The 12882-nt window shown below is 29.0% G+C and overlaps 2 protein-coding genes across 3 annotated transcripts; both read right to left on the bottom strand.

Moving 5' to 3' along the window:
• Positions 1-5108: 5108 nt before the first annotated feature.
• LOC108684752 (flotillin-1) lies at positions 5109-8776 on the bottom strand. 2 transcript variants are annotated; one of them, XM_018189216.1, is made up of 11 exons: positions 8609-8776; positions 8130-8205; positions 7956-8046; positions 7500-7643; positions 7301-7420; positions 6953-6961; positions 6101-6316; positions 5840-6027; positions 5566-5776; positions 5330-5494; positions 5109-5254 (listed from the first exon to the last, which is right to left on the bottom strand). In XM_018189216.1, the coding sequence occupies exons 1-11, from the start codon at positions 8658-8660 to the stop codon at positions 5237-5239; spliced, it is 1290 nt and encodes a 429-aa protein (XP_018044705.1). In that variant the 5' UTR covers positions 8661-8776; the 3' UTR covers positions 5109-5236. The 2 variants fall into 2 exon arrangements, with proteins under 2 accessions (XP_018044705.1, XP_018044706.1); XM_018189217.1 differs by lacking the exon at positions 6953-6961.
• Positions 8777-10013: 1237 nt separating this feature from the next.
• LOC108684740 (uncharacterized protein C9orf78 homolog) lies at positions 10014-11787 on the bottom strand. The gene is made up of 6 exons (XM_018189204.1): positions 11572-11787; positions 11381-11489; positions 11007-11152; positions 10668-10886; positions 10345-10478; positions 10014-10177 (listed from the first exon to the last, which is right to left on the bottom strand). The coding sequence occupies exons 1-6, from the start codon at positions 11688-11690 to the stop codon at positions 10014-10016; spliced, it is 891 nt and encodes a 296-aa protein (XP_018044693.1). The 5' UTR covers positions 11691-11787.
• Positions 11788-12882: the final 1095 nt, after the last annotated feature.

Genomic DNA, 12882 nt, shown 5'->3' with positions numbered 1-12882 from the left:
GGGCTGCCAAAAATTGACAGATTCTAAGATATTAACAGTTCATCATGCGGATCGTATTAAAATCACAAAACATTTTGCATTTATAATGCACTTATGCATTAATATCGAAATATTACATATCTTTGCATTATCTGTCAAAGAAATGTAATGTCAGAACCACTATGCTACTTGAGTCACTTGTTTCGTCAGTCTGCTAGAAATACTATTTAAAACAATTGAAAATTCTTCGAAAATATCCTAATATCCATTTCTATGAATGAAGATTAACTTTAATTTCGGTTTAATTTACTATTTGCGCAAAAACTTGAAAAAATTTTATATTTTCAATTTTTTATCTCTCTCTCATTGATTTATTAAAAATCTAAAAATAATTTGGAAGGGTAGTATGTCCGATAGTACGCATCGCTAATTTGGCCAATTTTGAAATAAAATATTCTCATTAATAAAGTAGTGAAAAGTTGCTATGAACACTGCCGATGTGAGTGGATGTCATCGTACTGTTCGCTAATTTCTCAATAATTTGAAGTAAATAATGTTGAAAATATTGTTATAAAAAAACATGAAATTAAACTTTATTTTCACTTAAACATTGACAATTATAAGTTAGTGAATTTAAAAAAAATGTTTCTTGATTGGAGGAAAATTATTGATTTTTTCATAATTTTTCGAATTAGAAAAATTTTTCGGGATTAGAAAAAAAATTACAATAAAAATTATTTTTGATTACTATGATTCGCAATAGTAAGGGGCGAAAACTTTTCTTTCATAGAAGTCTAACAATCGATGTATATCAAGTCTAAATTGGATGTATATCAAGTCTAAATATAGGGACTCATATATGTATATATAAATATATATATCTACATCCTTTTTTATTTTCTTTTTTAATTTTAATGTTGATATGAACTATTATTCATAAATTCAGAATTTGCAATTTTCTTACAATTTTTTCTTACAATTACAGAAATTTAAATATCTCAGTGAAAAAAAATTGTAGAGAAGTTTCCAAAAATTTAAAAGATAAAAAATAGAGCTTTAAAAATTTTTTTCTCGATTTATCGTTAACAATTTTTATAAAATTAATGTTCAAAATAGTTTTTATAAAAATTTGGAAAAATTATATGAATCAATCATACTATAATAAACATTTTTCCTCTTTTTATTTTTTCCCACAAACTTTTAATGCCGAAGTTAAAAACATTTTAGAAAAATAAAAAAAATTTTATTGTGTAAAAAAGTACATTTTTACACAATAAAATTTTGCAGAATAATAAAAATACAATATCTATACGAAAAATCATATCAATTTTTTCATTTTAAAACTTAGAAAGTCTATTTTAAAATGTTTATTTGTTAAATTTTATCTGACAAAGTTTCTTCCAGATATAGCGCTTCAATAAATAACAAAAAATATTGAAATCAAGTTTCAATTTTATATAAGTAATTCTGGAAAAAAGTCGCAGATAAAAAAATTTGAACGCTATTTTGAAAATTTATTTTTTGCCTTTACATTACATTTTTAAAAATTTCTCTACAATTTTTTTTCATCGAGATATTTAAATTTTGTAAATTGCAAGCGTTCCTGAATTTATGAACAGTAATGTAACAGTAATCTACCCAAAAAAGTAAGAAAAATGAGTTTTGTAGAAAAGTGAAAAAAAGTATACATAAAATATATATTATACATAGAATATATATACAGAATATCTATTATTTAATTTTTATTATTATATATATATATATGTATAATGTTAATAATGTATAGTATATGCATAGTATAGTTAAATTTTAGTTTATAATACAATAAATACAATTTTACTTACAACTTTATCTGAAATCTTTATTTTTGTAGAGCGCAATCATTCAGTTTCACAATTTCCCACTTTTAGATTTTCTGTTTTCTCTAAAAAATTTTTAAATCTTTACTAGTATGTTATATTAAAATTAACTAAATTTTTGATACACGAATTATTACATATTATTACATATTATTACATGTAAATAAGACAGATAATTGTAATGCATTTTTGAATGCAAAAAGTTATCGGCAACATTTTTACTGTTGTTCCAGCTTCTGAAATATAATGTAAAGCCAGATAAATTCCTAATACATTGCAAAAGATCTTGCGTATTATATTTAAGTATATACTTATAGTATATATTAAGTACTTTAAGTATATACTTATTTATTATTGCTATTTACCTTATTGCTATTTATTTATTATGCTATTGCCTTTTGTGATCGAAGATAGCTGAAGTTTCTTCATTTTTAAATTGGGCGGTTGCGTGGTCAACTTTCTTTTAGACATTAGCATTTTATTCGTTTAAGTGCAGATTTTTTGTCAGGATTTTGTGCCTTTTATGTACATTCGAACTGGCGATACTATGTGATTAATTTCTCATTTGTCGAATATTCTCCACTTGTAATAATTTCAAATACGAGCGTGGCGTAGCAAGCAACGCAGAGATTGCTATATCAAAAATTCCAGATTCTCGATCCCAAGCAAAATCGAAAAATTTTCAAACGCTCGTAACTCCTCTCGGCAGGCAATAGCAAACCACCGAGAATACACTTCTCTAAACAAAATCATTTTAGAATCGATGTTAAACTGTAGGTGCTTTATTACTATATATGTACAATTACTATATACAATTACTGTATATGTATTAGCGTGCGCACCACAGGCATATAAGAGAAATCACCACGCTCAGTTACGGCAATATTGCCCGTAATAATAAATAGGCAAAACATAAGTCCACCAGCAAAGAATATTTATCGAAAACTGGGTAATTACGAGCGCTGATCACGTATCTCTTCAGTTCTATAGGTCTAAATAAAACTGAAGAGATACGTTATCACGTGTAATTTCCCAGTTTTCGATAAATGTTTTGCTTATTTATTCCCGGCAGGGAATTTATTAAATCGAGAAAATTCGCTTCAGCTTATAATTCTTGTTAACAAGTGTCTTCCCAGAAGTTATAAATAATCGTTGCTTTGAAATAACCGTTTTGTCGAACAACATTTTGTCGACAAAGGACTGATACTTTTTTTTCTTGGTGAAGATTTTGATATTTGTAAAGTTTGTTTATCGCTTAATACAACTGACAGCACGCAAATATTGAAGTCTTCGTTGGACGTTTTCTCAGCTTGGATATCTTGTCTGTCGCAAGGAATGTGAGGACTGTTTAACCAAGTTAAATTCCACCAAATTTTATGTATTATTCATATAAAAGATTATCTTTTTAAAAAAAATAAAAAAGTAAGTTACAGCGAAAATAAAGTTAATTTAACATCGATCTTATGCCCATTTCTACCAACGCAGATTATTAACTTTAAATTCGGTTCAATTTGTTCTTCGTCTTTTTCTAATTCTTAGAAAGAAATAAAGAGTTAGTTAAATCAAGATTAAACTTGAATTTTATTAATAAAAACAGGCATAATGAATAGGCATAATTTTATTGATAAAAACTGGCATTATAACAATAAATGGACATTAAACACTTAAAAATAATTACAAATTATAATTGTAATATATTGTAGAACGAATAAAATGAGCAAGAAGAGACATACAAATTATGTTCGTAATATTTACTTGTGTCATTATTTTACACAAAAAATCGAATATATATTCGTTTTATTAAAGCTTTATGTCGGTCAGTAAATGCATGTAGTCAGAAGCTTTATTCAAAAGTTACAACTATACGACTTTTTATAAATGACTGGATCATAGTAATTTATATGACTTTTATATATATAAAAGTCATGGGATAAAATATATTACTGTTTCTTTCATTTTGTATCGTATACAGAAAATAGAATGTTTACGCCAAATGTTACATATAAATTTATCTCAAGGATTAGAAGAAAGATCTCTTTATGTGAACGATATTAAATACATTACTTTCATCTCTAAACAGATGCTTAATTATATTTGTAAGATACACATGTAATAGAATATCTGAAGAAATGGCATTCGGCACATATTGGCATAGAATTATAGATAAACAGGGAGACCATTATCGGCCCTCAAGAGATTCGACAGAGAGAATGCACACACTTTTTTTTTTATTTAAAAATATGTTGAGTTAGGAAAATATATATTAAGTAGTTAATAAAATCTTGTAGCGTTTTCTCTTGGCTGCTCACTAGTGCAACTCTCAATGTACTGTGTTTCCATGGTGGTAAACGAACTCATTCGATGTACCGTTTTCATGGCGTAGTGCAAATTTTATGTACGAAGTGGGATTTTGCTACACCGTCTCAAAGGGACGATGTAGAGTCAGTATGATATTTAAAATTTGAAAATGGAAGTCAAGGAAACAGGATTTTAGCGCAATAATGATGTAGTGTACACCACTCATGTGCATCACTCTAATGTAGTGTAGCGCTTACACGCAACTGGTACGAGGCTGCACTCAGTGTATTCCAAGAGAAAACGCTAATTAAAAAGTCATTGGTATAAAAATAATATTATATTCTGTTTAACAAGAGAATGCTCTCGAAAACTCGTCCATTTTGCGCAGATCTTGTAATAGCAGATCTTGTACAGCGTTACATTGCCTGCTATGCGCAAACCAAGGTCATTCTCTCGTTGAATAGAGTATAGTAATATAAGCGAGAGTAATGCTATGCCACACTTTCACTGTCTAATAAAATTGAAATTAACAAATAACGAAATTTCTTGTAGCGTTTTCTTGTACTGTATTCTTAAAATCACGACTGAACATATATTCAAAATACTTTTATTTGAAAAACAATATTTGTAAGACAATTGTATTTTGTATTTTGCATTTTAGTGAAGCACATGAAACTATAGAATACGTAATATCTTCATATGCTTCGCTGAAATACAAAATACATTTGTGTTGCAAATAGTGTGTTTTAAATAAAAGTATTTCAAACGCATTTTATGGCTCAGCCTTGTTTAAGTTTTTGTAATAAAAATAAAAGATCATTTATACACTAACTGGTTAACTAACTTTCGAAAGTAAAATATATCAATTTGGGATCACATACACAAATAATCTACATAGATATTATAAAATGGCAGTGAAAGTGTTAAATTTTCATAATACAGAAATTCCAATACTCAATTAAACTTGGCCTTCATTATAGGGCAAGATGTTTAAAGCAAATGTATATATAACAAAAAAATCCATTAAATACTTTTTTATAAATGTACATTGAAAAACATTTGACTAGGAAAATTATTCAATTTTCCTTCATATCGCACATTTACGCAGCGTGTACCGACTGAAAAAGAAAATTTATGAATGATAATTTTATCTTAGATTTTTATAAGCAAACAATCATAAGTTTTATGCGTACCTTCGCAATGTCCACGCCCGTCAAATTTTTAACAAGATCTGGAACACGCTGTACAATATTGAAAACTTCCTCGGTTAGTTTTTCGGCACCAATAGTGCCATTACCACTTGAAACCATAGTTATCTTTTTTGCTTGAGAAAGAGGAGCGGCTACTTCGGCGGCAACCTATAAAATGAGTGAAATTAGAATATTTACTATTATTAGAGCGCTTTTAAATGTTGCAAAGATTTATATACCTTTGGAAGTGTATCAAGCATCATGTCTATCATGGCTGCGCTCTTGTATTCGTTCCACGCCGCAGCTTTCTTTGCCATTTGTTCTGCCTCTGCCTTAGCTTTTGCTTCGATAGCGAAGGCTTCTGCCTCACCGCGAATCTTAATAGCTTCGGCTTCAGCTTCAGCCTCCATAACAAGACGCAGTTTATTTGCTTCGGCCATTTTCTCTAATCTACAAATCAAATCTTAATCAATGTGCGCAACGAAAGTTTCACTTTTAAGCATTATCAAATACCTGTATTTTTCTGCGTCAGCAGGACGTCGTACAGTGGCATCTAATTCCCTTTCGCGTCTCAACATTTCTTGCTCTTGCACGGCGATCTCCTGACTACGTTCTACAACCTTTACTTGCATTTGCTCTTCCATAATCCTTTGTTTAGTTTTTGCTGCTTGCAATTCGAATGCCATTTCTGCATCAGCTTTCTGCAAGCAATATCTTTATAAAAAAAACTATATAAAAAACATTTCATACAAAAAGCATTAAAAATTTCCTTACTTTGGTTTGAACTTCAACATCATAAGCAGCCTTTTTCAATTCAAAATCACGTTGCGCTTTTGCAATTTCTGTGTCATTAAGGAAACGTGCAGCCATTCTTTGTTCCTCCGCGATAGCTTCTCTAATTTGAGCGTCTCTGCGAGCTTCTGCTTCACCTATTCTAGCATCTCTCTTCACTTCTGCTGTACGTGCCATACCGAGTGCTTGTAAATAACCCTATAAGTAATATATTCTGATAAAATTATTACACAACGTGATAAAGTTTACAATAATACAATAACTAATAAATGATTTCAGCATTTTGAGAAAGCAATATGTGAATATAAAGCAACATATATAAGTATATATCGTTACTTCAATTCAATTATTGAGATTTCTTTTCTTAAATAGAAAAATTTGAGGATACATGGGGAATAAAATAATATTTTATATATTATTTAACATAATGTTAAGAGACATTTGCAAAAATTATATTGTTATTTTTATTTTTCTAAAATTATATATTTAAAAAATAAGATAACAATATCTTCATATTTTACCATTTAAAGATATCTCAGTAATGAACCAGCAACAAGTGCACAAGTGTTGTAATATAAAGCAATGAAAATTTGTCTTTTTATGATCTGAAGAATTTACAATAATATTGTTAGAAGACATAGCGGTGTGCGCTGTGATATCAGTTACAAGGCTAATATTTCATTTATCCTATGATAATTTGTCAAGTAAAGCTACAAAATAGAGAAGTCTTGTCTCCAGAAATTTTCTATCTTGTAACTAATCAATATACCTAAAAAATTTGTCGTACAACAAATGAAATATTAGTTTAATAGTGAAATAAAAATTTGAACGTACCTTTGCCCCCTGCAAGTAGCAGAACAAAAAAGTATTCAATATTTACAATATACAAGATCTAATTATATTAATTACTTAAAAAGTTTATACTCACGTATCAATTATTGACAAACATTATTAAATTGTCTAAAGGGGGTCTTTTAAATATCACTGTATATATATATTTATGTACATTATGTACACTATGTACACTTCAATAATTCAATTATGACTTGTACATGTTATCAGCATTATTTTTTTGAATTAAAGATTTTGGATGCTTACGTGTTTGACTCATACATTTTTGTGTGTTTATAAATCAGCAACCTGTTTTAAATTATTTTACAATTAGAAATGTAGCAAACTTACTTCTTCGTCTCGGATATCTTTCAATGTGTACGATACGACAGTAATGCCCATATTGACTAGATCACTGCTCGCTACTTCAAAGACTTCCTTGCTAAACTTTTTACGATCTTTGTAAATTTCCTGCAGCAAAGAATAAGTCTATATATATAATCTTTAATAGATAACAATTTAGGATAATTTATGTTTGCGTTCAGCTTACCTCTACAGTCATACTACCCATTATAGCTCGTTGATGTCCTTCTAGAGTGACGAGAGCTATATTATGTATCTCGTCTTCAGATTTTCCAAGAAACTGCTCACACGCTGTAGATAGCATCTCTTCATTTTGTCCCTGAATTTTTACCTGATACAAATACAACATTTTGAAATCTATAAATGCTAAGTTCATTTAAAGTTCTTTATAACACATTTAAAAAGTTTTCTTTTTTCAAAAATTTATATATTATATATACATCAATACAATAAAATTTCCAGAATTATTTATTGACCTTATAACTTATATTTTTATATGTTATAAATGTCAATCATCTTTATATGAATCATTTTAGATCTAATTTCGGATCATGTATATCAATGTACATGTAAATAGATATAATTATCTTGTAGACATAAAATATATATAAAATATATATAAAAACCACTTGTTTTTAACTACCTGTGCAATACCTGTTACAGATATTGGAACTCCTTGACAAGTATACACTGTTGGACTCTCGACTTGTAAGGTCATTGTATTTAAAGAAATCCTATAAAAGCAAAATACGTTTAAGCCAAAGAAGGCTTATTGCATGCTATATGTCTATATATTGAAAACTTATATGACACTCACTTTTGTACTTGTTGCACAAGGGGCCAAACAAACACTCGACCTCCAGGTACTAAGAGAGGTTTGCTGTAGCAACATCCTAGAAGAAGCAGTTAATATAAAATAATAGAAGTAGAAAATTGACAATACGGAGAATTGCAAGGAAAATGTTTTTGATTCAGCCAATATTAATATAAATAAAAGAATCAGCTGCACATAATTCTATGTGTATACAATCGGTATTCAATCATTCGCATATAGCAGACGATAATCTAATACAATAAAATTTCTAATGCGATCAAAGCACAGTATAGGTGCGGTTATTCGCGAGAATCGATCTCGCGTCCCCACCGCCGTTTCGAAACGCGGATCAATTATCTAGGAGACTCAAGCGCTTCTTCCATTTTTTTTTCTCTTTTCTACGAAAGCAATTAATTCGGGAAAAAATACAAACGCAAGAGATTGAGATATCCGTGTTCAGAGGAGACTCTTTATTCCATTACCTGAGACGACGAGAGCCTCGTTTGGGCCGCAAGTGACGAATCCACAACTCATAATTACACGTCAACGTAACTACAGCCACTATGCGTAAAAACCGTGAGCTTCACGCAGTCGAATGACTGACGTCGACGTGCCTCTCGTACTTTGCAATATAGCGCGTATGTATAATATCAATATATGTATATATACGCGATAGCGCAAAATCCTCCCCTCTCTCTTGCCGCCAGCGTTTTCTTCCTTCCCCTAATGTTACTCCGATTGGTCCAGAATGCAGCGCGCATGATCATAGTAGAGAGACATATGAATAAAGTCGGAAATTTTTTAAGCAGCTTCCACGCGATATTAACGAGATTCTCTCTGTCTCTTTCTTGAAACCTGACACTTTCATTAAAATTTGACACGTCTGATGAGAATAAGGAAGATCTTGTGCAATGAGCAATTCGATTATACAATTTGCATTTATTTTCTGTATAGCATTAAGGTATACCAATTTATCACAAAAAAAATAATTTACGAGATATTTTATATTTCCTATATCAAATATTGTACCAGAAAAAAAACATAAAATACCACGTAAACTGATTTTTTTTTATAATTCTGTACTCTGATATATTTTTATACTTATATATATATCGAATAATTAGAAGAATGATATAATTATATTGTACAATAATTAAAATAATTAAAAAAAATTATATAATTTTATTTTAAAAAATAAAAGAGATCCTAGTCTCCGAGGTTATTTCGTCTAAAAAAAAGTGTTTTGTTGTCATAATAAAATTGCTTCTGTATCTTATAATTTCTATTAGATAAAATTTTCTAAAATTTTCTCACAGTTTGGAAGATATTCAAGTTGGTTATAGTTATTGCCTCATCCTGTATAATATTATACTATTATACATAATATGGCTATGTTTGAGCTGAAAGCTTCATTCTATCTTCCTTCTGCAAATAATGAATAGTAAAGAATGAAGCTTACAGCTCGTGAGTGAATGCAGTCTACACATATAATAGTTATTACTATATATTATTACTATAGTAATAATTACTATTTACTACACAGTAATAAAATAATTAATAGCAGTTATATTTCAATACATATCTTCCAAGTTCTTCACAAAATCCTAAAATTATCAAAAAATATTTTTCGATAAGAAATATCAGAATTAGATTGTTACATTTTTTGAAAAACTGTGAATCATCAACAGAATATAAGAGGTAGCGAGAATGAGAATAAATCTTTTTTTAAACTCTTTGATGTGAATAATATATGCAAATGAAAATAAAACTATGATGTAATATTTCATTGTTCTTTAACTTTGAATTGCAGTTAAAAAACATCTATGTTAAAAATGCAACGTTTAGATATAATCCAAAAGGTATAATAACACAATAACACAATTTAATTTAAAATCGCCTGAATTGCTTTTTAAATCTCTCATAATGGTAATCGTCCGTTGCTTTCTCCCCATTGTCTTTTCGTTTTCCTCGGATATCTTCTTTGGTAGTGCATTTTTTCTTATCACCAGACTCCTGCTGTGATTTGTGGAAATCTGAATCTTCTATGTTAACTGAAATTATAATAAATATTTCATTTACAATTTTGTCTAAACATGAAGAATTCAAATTTAGAGAAATAAAATGCATGGGACTGTTCACTAATTAATAAATTTAATTAATTAATAATTGAAGAGTATCGTATAATTTCATATACAATTATGAAAAATAATAATCATACATCTGTTGTGCTGCACGAAATTTACGGCCATATTCGTAGGAACAAACTGCGAGGGTCCATCTTTCTTTCTGTGCCTGTCCCAAAGAAGTTTCAGTTTTGCCTCTTCGGTAGCTTCAATGTTACGAATTTTAGCTCTAAAAATGAATTTGTAAAGAAAATATCTACATCTTATACATTTTAAAATTTACATTACAAATTATTTTAATACTAAATAGTTATCATATAGTATAATAACTAATTGATTAAAGTTTCAACTTCATAGAATTATTTTCATACTTGCAAAATATATTTATAATTTATATTCTTTGTGCAAATACACTCACTCTATGCCAAGATCAACTTCTGGAATACCAGAAAGCATTTGATTTGAAAGCATTTCCTCACTACGATTGGCTGAGCTTTGTCTCAAATGTTCTGGTACCGCGCGCAACGCTGCTTCTTCAGGTGAGCAATAAGAACCTTTTTCATTATTCGCATCATTCACTGCATCGTTACTATTTTTACTCTTACGCTTTGACAATTCTTCTTCTATGTACTTGACCCTAATAAAAGTAATGATATAAAATTGATATAAAACATAAACAAGCAAAAAACTATTAATATGTTAGCTGAATAATTATCAACAATAAATATAATAAAGAAGCAAACACTGTCATGCATACATTTCTTCATCTTCATCACGTTTATTAGTCTCTGCATTAAACTGCGTTCCAATGCCAGTTTCATATGCATCATTTGGCTTGTGTTTTGTATTTTTCAGTGCAGCCATATTTATCATTCCTCCAGTTTTCATGTTAAAAGGATCTGACTAAATTAACATAGATCATTTTTCATATTACATATTCTACACTGTGTTTATTGTGTTTAATTTCATTATGCATGTATAAGTTCTTTTTTTTATTCCTGTATTCTCTGAACTGATACAATAAGTTGAAGTGAAACAAATATAAGTTTCACTTTAATTACACCGTGTGCATCAGTTCAAAAAATACAGAAATAAAAAATAGACTTTATATATGTGCATATTGTATCTTACTGTTATGGCATCAGATGCAACGTTTTCTCCGAGAGCCAAACCAACAACATCAACACCAGCAGGTCTCTCACGAAGTTTTTGAATGATTTTCATCTCCTCAACCTTTTCCCTGAAATAAGTCTTTTCCTAATCACGTTAAATCCTCCACATTGCTTATGTTGAATTAAAAACAAAATATGTACAATCTTTACCTGAGAGACATTTTTTCCTCCTCGCTGTCATTATCATCTGAAAAAACTTCGCGTTTCCTTAAAGGTTTCTTCTTCTTCTTCTTAAACTGGATATTAGGCACTTCATCGCCACTACCCATTTTTTTATTATTTAATAAAAAACCTATTTCCTTTCAAGTAAAAACTAAGTAAAACCACTATAGACAGGTTAACGTGTTGACGCAGAGCAACGAAGAATCGTTGTCAATCGGTCGATAAGTCTTCATGAGAAGTACTCGACCTGATTCGATCCTGAGGAGCCGAAGATAATTGAAGAACGATGACATTATCGACAATTGATACAAATTTGCGATTATTCATAATAATATTTGAATAATACTAAATGCATTATTATAGTCATAATTTTTTATTATATAAATGCTGCATAAATAAACGTACTTATAATGCTATAATATCTCATATATTGTCTCAAAATTATAATTTTTTTTCGCTACTGTTATCATCTCTATTGATAATCTAACTCGGACGATAACATTAAAATAATTTATTTAAAAATCGAATATTATTCAGGGCGTGCATCTACGTGTAAATACGTAATATTCCACATTTATGTATAGACAACGTAAACTATTGTATAAAGTGTCTATGTAGACGTCTATGTTATAGACACCTTATACAATATTAAGGGCAAACAATCAAATTATTAATAAAGTGAAGAGACAAGGTTCACAAAACTTATTGGCATTAAGGAGATCCTAAGATAAAATCTGTCTTTTATGGCTGAATTAATGTAAACTTTTGAAACTTAAAATGAGATAGGTATATGTTTAATATTTGGCAAAAACGAGAAAGAGAATTCTGCAGGAATAAAAAAAACATATAATCTTTCGTGCGATTGTACTTTTCTTACGCCAATCTCCTGTTTTGATATAATAAAATGTGCGATTAACGTTGCTTTAACTTGTAAATGCTTTACAAAATGTCGGGCGATTATTATTTTGGCAATTAATGTGCATATTGATCTTAATTAATCAGTTTTTCCCACAAGTTTTGTTATGAATGAATGAACGCTATAAGTAATAAAAAGGGAAATTGGCTCCAGAAGACATCGGGAGATGGTAAAGAATTATAAAATGAATAATTTATTATTAACCGTTATTTGTTTAATATTTTTTATTTACGGAATTAATATTTTTTTCTGTATACTTTATAAATTATGTTATGTAAATTAGTTATGCAGCGTATAATGTATGTGAGATGTTTCAGATTATCTTTAGATGTTTAAATTTAGTAAAATATTTATAATATTTAATATTTATATACAAATAATTT

This window comes from Atta colombica, unplaced genomic scaffold, assembly GCF_001594045.1.
Source record: "Atta colombica isolate Treedump-2 unplaced genomic scaffold, Acol1.0 scaffold14, whole genome shotgun sequence".
Lineage (NCBI taxonomy): Eukaryota > Metazoa > Arthropoda > Insecta > Hymenoptera > Formicidae > Atta > Atta colombica.
The sequence above is the reverse complement of the archived record's forward strand: the minus strand, read 5'-3'. Positions and strand labels throughout refer to the sequence as shown.